This window comes from Pan troglodytes, chromosome X (genome assembly GCF_028858775.2).
Source record: "Pan troglodytes isolate AG18354 chromosome X, NHGRI_mPanTro3-v2.0_pri, whole genome shotgun sequence".
Lineage (NCBI taxonomy): Eukaryota > Metazoa > Chordata > Mammalia > Primates > Hominidae > Pan > Pan troglodytes.
This window is the reverse complement of record NC_072421.2, coordinates 112,705,771-112,717,804: the sequence shown is the minus strand read 5'-3', so window position 1 is coordinate 112,717,804 and position 12,034 is coordinate 112,705,771. Positions and strand designations below refer to the sequence as shown.

Here is a 12,034-nt window from a genome sequence, read left to right as displayed (position 1 = left end):
AAACATTTAGGACATATTTTAAAGAAGGATATGGAACATATATTTTAAATAAATTTCATGATATCAGGTTAAAATACTAGAAACACAGAGGTCAAAATCCGGGATTGCATTAGAGGCAGTAAGCAGAAATTGGAGTCAGGTTAACTGTTTATAGTGAAAACACAATGATTAGGGGAGGCAGGAACTTGGGGTGAATTGACAAGGCTATAACCTCAACAGTGACACCTAAGGAAGTGCCTATTAGTGCTGGTAGCACAATAGTATGGAAGAATTTAGGAACTGCTCTGCTGTTAACTCATGGTCCACTCAGATAAGTGTCCTATTGACAGAATGAACCCAGAACCATTGAAAATAATCATTAATATGCTAGTTACTTAATACAATTATCTCATATAATTCTCACTACACTCCTAAAGATAGCTAATAATGTAATGATCTCTGGTTTATAGATGAGGTATCTGAGACTTTGAGAGGTTAAGTGACTTGTCTAACATCTCACATTTTTCAAATGTCAGGGCAGAGATTCTAACCGAGATGGAACATAATAGTGCTTGTTGACATCAACCTTGAAGACTAGGTATGTAATAGCTTCTTTTAAGTAATAGTGATCATTCATACATTTGTCCAAATGCTTTATGAGTTAATAAATATTAACTTTGGGATTAATTAATTTGTTAGGATTGGTTAAAGCAGGACAAAGGATTATCTGAAAAGGCAGAATCAAGAACAGATAGGTGAAGGAGGATCAGAGATGCTGTATATAGTATGTGGTAAATTATGCTAAAATACATTAATGTATAGTCCTTTACAAGGCCCCATGAAAGAACAGGGATTTTGGAAGAGACTGAAGATCAAGTTACTAGACAGAGGAGGGCCAAGTGAGTTTCCTCCTCCTTATCTCTAATCATTTTGTATGCATTTCTCAAGGCTTTCTCTAATTCAAGACTGTGCTGAGATTGGAGTGAGCAGAACTGCATATCTCATTCCAGCTGCAGCTCACTCCAATAGTTTAGTATGGGGTAAACCAACATGTTTTCTCAGGTTTTTCATACATGTTTTGATGACACCCAACATTTTGTTTTTCCCCCTAAAGTTAGCATTTAGTTGAGCTGATGTTTTCAAAAAACAGACTACAGAGATTTTCATGTTTTTTTCCTGGGTCTTGATCAAGATTTTTAAAAATTCTTAATATACTTTGAGCTATTTAATCTCCAAGTTGGTTGCCTTTTTCTGGCTCCTGAGCTAAAACATATCTCACATTTGATTTATTTACAGATTAGTAAGAACATCCTGTACTTTAGCCCAATAATCTTGACCTTTAATAGAATTTGTAGCTTTGGACATTTGGTTGTGCCTTTCTTTCTCCATATATTTATAAGTGTTTGTTTGGAATAGCAGTGACTATAAACTGGCCTGGAATTTCAGAAATCCTCTCTAGAGTTCTTTTGAACAGAAACTACATTTGGAGTCTGCCAGTGATTTAGTAGAGGCTGCATGTTTTGTTCAAAACTCCCCTACTTTCCCCCTGTTCTCCTTGTATAATCTTTGGTATATGTCATATAGTTGGTGACTTACCAACATACATTTTGTAAGTTTGGCTTGGATAATTCTGACTGCTGGCTGTAATTCAACCAGTTACCAATGTGTCATTTCAGGGACTGCATTGCAGTGGTAATCAGTGTAAAATATCCTCTAGTATAGACTGAATCAAAAAATTCATGCAATATGTCAGATAATGTCTTTACCCACAGTTATCAGGACATTTACTAATTTTTTCCTTGGCGTCCTACATTTTGAATGTTCTTTATTATTTTAGTTTTTGAAGGAGTAGAGGTGTAGTAAAGAGATTAACACTTATTGAGTGCCCAATGCTATAGTATTACTGGCATGGAGAGTTTCTGGCACAGAGTAATTGCTCCTTAAATGCTTATTAAATGAATGAATGAATGTCAGGTATGTGCCTGCCACTTTACATGTATGACTTTATTTATTCCTACAACCATCATATAGTAGGTATGTACTATTTTCCCTCATCTATAAAATGGAAGAATAATAGTACCTACTTTACAAGGTTGTTATGAGGATTGATAGACAAGTAAGTATATACAAAGCAGCCCCTGGCAAGTAGCAAGCACTTTAAAAATATTATTATTATTATTATTTTCCATTGTTATATATGAAGACACTGAAGTACTGAGCTTTTAAGCCACTTTCCCAAGTATTACACAGGGAGTTAAAAGTTCAGAATAAATTTCTAAACTTTATGCCCTCTCTTCTAAATCTTTTGGCCTTGGTGTTCTTGTCAAAGAGCTCTACAACATGTTATTTTGTCTGATTTTAAGGTATACATAGCTTACTTAATAAGCATCCCACTTTCTTACTTAGATTATCTTTCAACTTTTTGAAAAATTATTTTCCTTCTTAAATTTGGCTGTACATGCCTTTTTTCACTGGACAGGTATCCTGATAGGACATATTTTTCCTGGAGTCCAATACATTGTTTTAAATAATTGCAAAAATTCTCATTGGCTAATTATTAAAATATTTTCTTTCCTAATCTTTTCTCTAACTAATGAACTTAGTGTCCTTTCTCATTCATCTTAATTCTGAAGTTCTCAATTAATTATGAATTATGAATTAATAATTTGATTTAAGATATAAGGAAGATGAGATATAAGGTGCAACATGCCTTTTTGACACCGGTGTGTTTTAATAATTTATCTCACTTGCTAATTCACTATACAGTCTGATTCTCTGTTTTCTTCCTTCTGGGTCATGCATATGGTGAATGTAATTTCTCATGACATAATCATTTTAGTTAACCAGTATAGCCACAAATCAATTTAGACAAGTTGTAATTCTTTCCTGTAATCTTTTATAAAGTAGAGCCTATGGCAGATATACTTTTTTGAAGTGGAGATTTCTCTTAAAAAATGAGGCTGTTGACACATTGCTCAAATTGAAATGGGTGTAAAAGAGATACATAGGATACTCAATGATAAGTGAATATGTCCAAGCATTCTGATAGTTTTCTTCATCAACTTTACTGAATACTAGAGAAAAAGATTTGAATGACTATGATTGAGAGTGGAGAGGGTAGTGGGTAAAGGGATGGCAGTGGCCTAAATGGTTGGGTGATAAACTCGGCTAGATAGTCTGGGGTTAAATTATGGAGGCCTGGAATGCCTGATAAAGGACTTTGAACTTTCTTCTCTATGTCTTCTACATTAAAAATATCTTCAGGTTCTGAGAATGAACTCCTAAAATTCAAGATCGATTGGCTTCATAATACCCAGGGTTAAATCTTCAGAATTCCATCTAAAAACAAAACCTGTATTTCAGAAATAACTTAAGATTGTTTGATGATCAAAGAGATTTTCATCAGGCAGTACTGACACGATGAGAAGAAACTAGAGATATTTTGGAGATCTTGGCACAACTTCAAAGAGTGATAGAACAGAATGTGGATAACTCTTCCAAGTTTTGGAAGGCAACAGTCTGGCTGAGACTTACATACATTGAAACGAGAGGCTTCCTTGAAAACATTTTACAAATCTTTTCCTATTATAGAATTCTAAACTATGGAGAAATTCATATATGCCCCAAACTCAACACTGCACTCATTTCCCTCCCCAAGTGACTCCCCAGCGTTTCTCTAACACTGGTAAAGGATTCCTGAGGCATTTGCAGTAAGCTTCTCAATAAGCTGCCCCATAGCCCTTCTAAGTGCTGTTTCTGTATATTCTGAAACGAATCCCTTTCATCCCTAGCTCATATATTTGTTTCTGTTTTGCAGAACGGAAACAGTGAAGCAACTTAGAGACTTGGGGACATACAGCCCAGATGACCTATAGTTCGCCTGGTGTCGTTTCGCAAGACTTTGGTACCCAAAGCAGCAGAACCGGGATTTAGCATCCTTCTCATCATACATTTCTTAAAGCAAGCGTTCTGCACTTTCAAACATCATCTTTTCTCTATCCAACACCTCCTCCCAGCCCGCCGCCTGGTTCCTTCCCACTCTCTACCTCGCCCCCCACCCCCCGCCCCCAGTCTGCGCATGCGTCCTAAGAACCCCTTACACTCGCGGCACAGGCTGACAGTATTGTCGGGGGCTATTCTCTCTCCCAGGAACATGGCGGCGAGTCAGGGAGGAGGTGGTAACAGTGGGGGCGGCGGTTGTGGTGGAGGTGGAAGTAGCGGTGGCTGTGGCACGGCTGGAGGGGGAGGTGGCGGGGCTGGAGGGGGAGGCGGCGGCGGCGGCGGGACCCTGGTGGTCCCCATCCCGGTACCGACTCTTTTCGGTCAGCCGTTCCCCAACGGGCCGCCGTGGAACCCGGGGAGCCTGCAGCCTCAGCACACCGTGAGGAGCCTGGACCGGGCCCTGGAAGAGGCGGGCAGCTCCGGTATCCTGAGCCTCAGTGGTCGGAAACTCCGAGACTTCCCGGGCAGCGGCTACGACCTGACGGACACCACCCAAGCAGGTGACAGGACGGGGGGAGGGGAAGCTGGCTGTGAAGGAGGAGGTGCGGGGAGTGGGTGGCTGCGTGGCTGCGTTGTTGGACTCTGCAGGTCTGGGCGGGTGCGCGGGGGCCGCCAGACTAACAAAGTCGGGGCAGCCCGTTCTCCTGAACGTGAGGGGCGAATCAAGCAATAGAGGAGGGGAGGAATGCTGCCTGAAGGATGTATAGAAACTGGTAGGATGTTAGGGGTGAAAGAGCATCATTGTTAAAGCAAGTTTCCCCAGTTTGGGTGGGAGGGAGACATTGACACCTTCCTTAATGCACTTCTTTCAACTCTCCTGGATCTTCCCGTCTTTCCCGGAAAACCAAACCCAACCAAACTAAACGAAACACAAAAATCATAATCTCTACATATTCCTTAAAGGCACACGTGCCTGAAAGAATGGCATATCCTTTTTCAGAGTACAGCAGCAGGATTGCCATGGTTTTTCTGTGTGGTTTAATCATCCTACGATATTCTTGGCTTCTTTCTTGTCACGTATGCCTTTAAAGACTGAGATTTTTCATTTTCCTGGTGTTGAGAAGGTAGTGGTGGTTAAATTAGTATTTGCTGCAGTGGTAAATTAAATCATCAATCACTTACATGTCTGCTTACTAGAAGAAAGCTAATCCTTGTTTTGAGTTATCTTAGAGTCTTAATTTTTATAGTAGAAAGCCAACAATTTTAAGGGTATTTTTGAGAAAAAATTATCTCCATTCTTTATGGAGTTGTGGATTAAAGGTTTATCACTTTGGGTGAGAAATTGGCTATTGTAATGTTCTTCATATACTCTCTGGTAGTCTTTGTTGTGGCTGGCATTTTTTGTTAGGGACACACTCTCTTATAAACCAATGCTGGATTATTTTAGATATGTCTTGATTTGATGAAAGGTTTTTTTTTTGCTTTTTATAATCTTTAAATTTGTTATTTATTTCTGTTTTCATCTGCTTTGCTGAAATAAATCCTGGACAAAATTATTTTAATAGATGTCGTCATTTTGAAACAATATAGTAAGTAAATTCACCCATAATGAGGAGTAGTAAAATACCACTTATTTTCAAAACAAGACAATTTCAGATGTATTCAGTTTTTAGATCTTAAATCAAGGTATTTGTGTTGGAACAAAGTGGGGAGAGGAGGAAAACCTAAAATTGAAGCTTTCCACCCAGTGATTCTTTTAGCAATGATCCTAAGAACTATGAATGTGTAATCGACCACTGATTTTATATTTTGTAAAGCATGTTGGAGTATTTACTCCTTCACTCAGAACAGATTTCCTAAATAATATGTTCACATATTCATGACTGTTAGCAAGATATTATGCAACTTGGTGTGTTCTTCAAAGGCTTCAAGTAAAACAGTTTCAGACTGCATCATTATAGTGATTTTTTTCTTTTCTTCTTCTTCCTCTTTTTTTTTTTCTTATTGTTCTTTATAACCTATAAAGGATCCTTCTACCTGCAGGACAAAGTTTAAGCATCCTAGCTTGGCATTCAGGACTTTCATTGTTGGGCTCCACTTTATTGTTGCAACCTTATTCCCCAAAATGCTCCCACATAGAATCCTCTCTTCCAACTAGGTCAACTCTCTGTCTCTCAAATACATTTTGTGCATTTCTGCCTCATCTTTGTACAAGATCATCTGTATGCTTGGGATTTCCCTCTTTTCTCCGTCTATTTAATTTTATTGAAGCCCCAGCTCTTCCAAGAAATTGTCTCCAACTCCCTTAGTCCACAAGAATCTCCTGTTTCTTTGAATTCACATGGTACTTATTGTCTTTACCACTTACTTGGCAGTGCTGGTTTTATTTTCTTTTTATGTTTCTGTCTTGCTATCCCTGAGAAGAAATAGAGCCCCTTAAAAGGCAGGGTGTAAGCCATATACTTGTTCAGTCTTCTTATTATATATTCCCTTTATTGTATTTGATAATATTTCTCATAAATATGAATATCATCTGATGCAGTTACAGCCTTTGGCTTTTAAGCCTTCAGTTGGTTTTCTGAGGCAAACTTCAACACCAAGCAGAACCATATCTGTTCATGGTAAACATTCATTCATCATAAGTTTCATTTTACTTTTTCTCTACAGTTGAATGAGCATTTCTTGTGGGAACATTTCAAAAATCAGAGTAAACAAGATCTTGTGCTGCTCTTTTTTTTTCATTTAAATTAGATATCTTTGGGTGACTCATTTGCCATTTGTTTTTGATAAAATTTAGCCACGAAATTTTTAGGGGCAGTATTTTTTAATGTAGAGAGACCACTATTCATTATGTGTAAATGACGGCAGGTACATTGGAACTGAAGAAAAATAGAGTGTGTTTGAGATTATACATACATACACACACATACATACAGGAACACACATACAGTATATTCTCTATTTGATGAAAATGGTCTGTTTGGTGATCTTGTTATACTTAAAATGACTCAGTGGAATACTGTTTCAGAACCAAACTGATTAGTTAGACAAGCATTCCTTATTGCATTAGGAAGAGACAAGAGGAAGGGAAAATAGCTAAGAAGCGGTTAATGTTAATCTAGGTGAGAGGTGGTGAGAATCTGGGTGAAACAATATTGAATAAGGAGAAATTAATACATTTCAAAATAAATGGGGGAAGGTTTTTTTACATTAAGATGAAATAGACCCCTGGTTCTCCACCCTGGCTGCACATTACAATTGCAAGGGAGATTTTTTGTTTGTTTTTTCAACCCTGCCTGGATCCCACCCTAGACCAATTAAATCAGAATCTCAGGGGCCAAGGAACTTAAGGAAAAAAAAATCTTCCCAGGTAATTCTAATATGCACTCAGGGCTGAGAAACCCTAAAATTGTTTATTTTTTAAGCACTCAAGAAATATTTGTTCTTTGAGTGAATAAGAACATTGATAAAAGTTTAGTTACTAACCTTAAAGCCACTTGTCAAGAAAGTCAAAACCAAAACTAGGAACTAAATACTCAAAAATTGTTTCAAATTGTTTGATAAATTTACGTGAAGAAGATGATGCCCCCTAAACATGTAGCAGCAAAATCTTTTCTCTGCTAACAGGCTTCCTATGAGGGAAAATGTATTTTAGGCAGCTGTTTGCAGAGTTTATCTTTGATGTCTTTTTACCTCTCTCTGCATTTCTAGTGTCTGTTCTTCACTTGCCTCCTCCCTTTGTCCCCATCACACTTTTCTCCTTTCTCTTTCTCTCTTCAACCTCACTCCTCTTACTTTATTGGGATAGAGCTCAGGTAAATGATTATGGCAGCCTCTCTAGGAGATTAACATTTAAAAGGGGGAGTTTGCTAATTTACTTGAATCTCCAATTGGTGATTGGAGATTCATGACCTTTTTGAGTAGATCTCCCTTCCAGATACTCCTTGATTAAAATTTTCACCCACATAAGGACATAAAACAGTGATCAGAAAGTTGGTAACCCATTTCAGTAAAGTAGCTGACTCTTGCTGTAATGTCTTCTCCGAGATGGTCTGTAGATAGATTTGACAAGATGAAGGGAAATTGCATAGAACTTTTTGGTCCATCTGGATACTATGAGAATTTGTTGACTTGAAAGTGAATTTAATTGTTACCCAAACAAATCCTGAAACCTTGCATAGTTGACTCTGTCACCAGTGCTACAAATAAGTGGATATGTTTCAGCGTACTTGCTGCTGCTCCCTCTGCTTTTTTATACCTGTTTATGTACATGAGCAGTAGGTCTGTGAAACAGATTTAGGAATTCTTACATCAGATTCTGCTGTGTCCTGGATAATCACGTGTTTTCCTGTAAACCAGGAGTCAACTCTAGTATTTCCTACATGTGCTGGTTCACCTTTTCAACTGTAGGGCATGGTGCATTGTATCAGGTTGTAAAATGGAGCCAGATAAACACAGCATTTGATTTTGTGAGGTGAAGGTCCTCTCAGTGCATTTAGTGGAATGAGCTCATGATTGTGATTTTGTGGCCTTATTCAAATATCTGCCTTGCTTCATTTAATAAATGTCTTCCTGAAAAATCGAATGTGAAGCACATTTTTGACAGTTGACTCATATTTTAATTGCTATAGATTGAATCTGAATTACTGAACCTTGTACTGATTTATTCAGTGATAAGTTCTACAGCATACTTATCCCTTAATTTCTTTCATTTAAAATAAAATGTTATCTTTAATTGAAGGGTACATTCATCATTAAGATAATACCATTTATACAGCTCTTTATACATTTTTAAGTACTTTCATATATATTATCCTATTGTATCCTAATAATAACCCTGTGAGCTTGGCAGAGTACATAGTAATTGCTCGTTGTGGTTGAGAGACAGGTTAAGTGATTTGTCCAAAGTTAAATGGTGAGTCTGGCAGAGTGTGTGGGTCAGAGCCTAGGTTTTTCAACTCCAGTGCTATCCTAATGTTATTTCCACTGTAACACATTCTCTCTTTATAAAAAAGCAGTTATTAAACACCATGCCAATAAATAGGGTATTTATTCTGAAAATTCAATGCTTATTTAACTTCATAGGTTATATACTTTTTGTTTGTGGTATGGTGTGTTTTGTTTTGTGTGTATTTGCATAGCTATCATGCCTCTCTTTCTCATGGTTTTAGAATAGATTCATTAAGCAAGCATTTATTGAACTCCAACTTTGGAAACATGATTATGGCTAATAAAAAGAGACATGGTTTTTGTACTTAAAGGATTTATACAATAGTCAAATGTGTACAGTAATATAACCATTAGAAAAGAATTTCACTATAGTATATAATAGTATTCAAAATAATATATTTTAATATACTGTACACATAAGAGATCTGGAACTGTGGTATAAGGCTTAATTTTAGAGGGGATTAATTTAGTTTGAGAAAGCTTCCTGAAAAGTTAGGTTAGGTATTTGTTGCATGACAGGTATAAGAACAGAAGTGGTTGATTGGGATGTTTTAAAATTGGGGTTAGTGGAATACTTTTGCTTAAGGTTTAAATTTAATATTTCAGTTTAGATTATTTGTGATATAAATTCTGAAGCATTTATTTGGCATGAAGGTAGACAAGATCCAGAACCTCACTGAGAACATAAGAAGTAATGCTAGGGACACTTACTAAAAATAAAGATAATTGAAGACTTACAAAATTGATTTGCTGGGAGGTGCCATTTGTTTAAGTTCCTAGGCACACAGTGAAACTTTGCAAAAGAGGCATCTTGTTCTCCCAGCCCAGCCTAGCAGCCCACTCTGTGAGATGCCTTAACTGCATGATACACACCTCCCCATTCTGCAGAGGCTAGTGATCATCATGACCTAGAAAGGGAAATCTTTTAGTTTTCTTTTTTTCTCTACACTTTGAGTGTATTTGGGTGCTTCTTAAAACATTGTAATACTCTTATAATCAGTTATCTGGAAAGTTTCAGAAAGGGTTGTCTGCTTCTCATTTACAGAAAAAAAATACCTTACACGCCAGGGAACCATTTAATGTAATTAAAGAAAACTGTATAAGCCAATTTAATAACAGTGTAAGTTTATGTTTACCCTCAGTTTCAGCTAGTGCACTCAATCTGCTAAAGGTCAAACTGTAATGTTTAATCTTTACATTTCTCTTGTTTCATGTAAATAGATAGCATTCCATTAACAGAATACCTGTCAATGGACTGTAATGGATAATTCAACAGTAGATATTTTCTAATGTATTTTTTATATCAAATTCTTTGAGGAAAAGTTTTTTCCAAATAGGAAAGTAAGTTCTTTCCTTTTCAGGAACACTTGATTCTGTGTAGTCTTTTCTAATTTGTGACAGAGAATGTTGTCACTTTATTTTTAGATTAATTACTTGTCTCAGTAGAATATTAGAGATTCAAGGTGACAAGAGACAGGTATAAGATAACTGTGACATAAACTTTTCTTTGAACCATATGGAGATGAACTGATTCTAGAACATTTGTGAATTTGGATTTCACTCAGAAATGGCTTTTTGTTAATGATTATGTTCCTAAGAGAATCTAGTATGTATAGTCTAGAGTTTTTCACTTCTTAAAAAAATAATTGCAATACGTAAATCCTTAGTGTTTTGAGCTACTTGGTTGGGGATGTCTATGTCAATGGGAAATAATTACATTTAAAGGTTTTTGTGAATTAGAAATAGTAAATTAAACATAGATGACTGTGTCCTTAAACTACCTTAATGAGTATGTAAGAATGGATTTGTCATATAGATATTTTGTAAAGGTTGTAAAGTTGCTGCTTTCAGTGAATTAATGATTTCATAATGGTTTAAAATAAGAACTCATATACCTATTATATCCTAGATCAGTAGTTCTCATTGTGGGGAAGGGTAGGGTTGGAGAGGTTGCCTCCAGAGGATATTTGACAGTATCTGGAGACTTTTTTTTTTTTTTTTAAGAGACAAGGCCTTGCTATGTTGCCCTGGCTATGTTGCCTGGGCTGGAATATAGTGGCTGTTCACAGGCTCTAACTCGGGGGCTCAAGTGATCCTCCTGTCTCAGCCTGCTGAGTAGCTTGGACTATAGTCCTGCAGCACCACACCTGGCTGAAGACATTTTTGATTATCACAATTTGGGGGTTGCTACTGACATCTAGTGGGTAGAGGCAAGGGATGCTGCCAAGCATCCTACATTGAAAAGGACAGCCCCATACAACAAAGACTTAACTTGTCTAAAATGTCCATGGTGCCAAGGTTGAGAAACCCTGGGTTAGAGTAAGATAAATGGAAAGTGCAGCATAGGTTCAAAGAGGGAGGGATAACATTTGATTTGGTCGTTGGAACAGCAGAGGGGGGCTTTATAAAGAAGTTGGAGGATTGACCTTTAAAGAGGAGGCATCAGATTTTATAGTTATTCTTAGATGGAGGAAACTACATGAATGCTGATATCTCAGAGTCTCCTCAAACTCAATATGTCAAATAATGAACTCTCGTTATTCACCCTAGGCCCCCTTGTCACCCAGATCTAAAACTTGGGAGTTATTCTCCACTCTTCCCTTTCCCTCACCCTCTATATCTAGTGAGGGACTAAGGCCTGTTGGTCATAACTCTTTGAATAGCTTTCAGATCAGTTTCATTCCTTTCTATTCTCAATGTCATTGTTCAGATTCTCCTCTATTCCTTACCTTTAACTGGACCTGTCAGTAGTTTTCTAAATGATCTCTCTGTCTCAAGTTTTCTTCAACTTAAATTAGTTAGTCCTCCACACTGTAGCTAAACCATTCTTTCTAATATGCAAATCTGATTGTCACGTGTTACTAAAACAATGTTACTAAAACACCTTCAAGCCAGTAGCCAGTTTTCAAGCCATACGTTTCAAAATCTTATTTCCTTATTCCTTGTTTTGAACATTAAAAAAAGTAATACATACACTATGTTTTATTTAACTGTGGTAATTTTTATATTTTACTAGTTAAAATTAAATTGCTAAGATTCATCCAAATTGTTATGTAAAACTGTGGTTCATTCTTTTGGATGGCTGTGTTATCTTGCATCATGTGAATATACCATCTTTATTCACTTTCTCACTGATAGCCATTTTCATTCCCCCCTCCTCCTT

At 37.0% G+C, this 12,034-nt stretch overlaps 1 protein-coding gene across 2 annotated transcripts in view; it reads left to right on the top strand.

Annotated features, from left to right (window-relative positions):
* The first annotated feature begins 4,076 nt into the window (after positions 1–4,076).
* Positions 4,077–12,034, top strand: part of LRCH2 (leucine rich repeats and calponin homology domain containing 2) — a 120,971-nt gene continuing 113,013 nt past the window's right edge. For both annotated transcript variants that reach the window (XM_016943778.3, XM_016943777.3), the window contains exon 1: positions 4,077–4,481. In XM_016943778.3, coding sequence (XP_016799267.2) covers positions 4,133–4,481 — 349 coding nt within the window. In that variant the 5' untranslated portion in view covers positions 4,077–4,132. The remainder of the gene's footprint in view (positions 4,482–12,034) is intronic.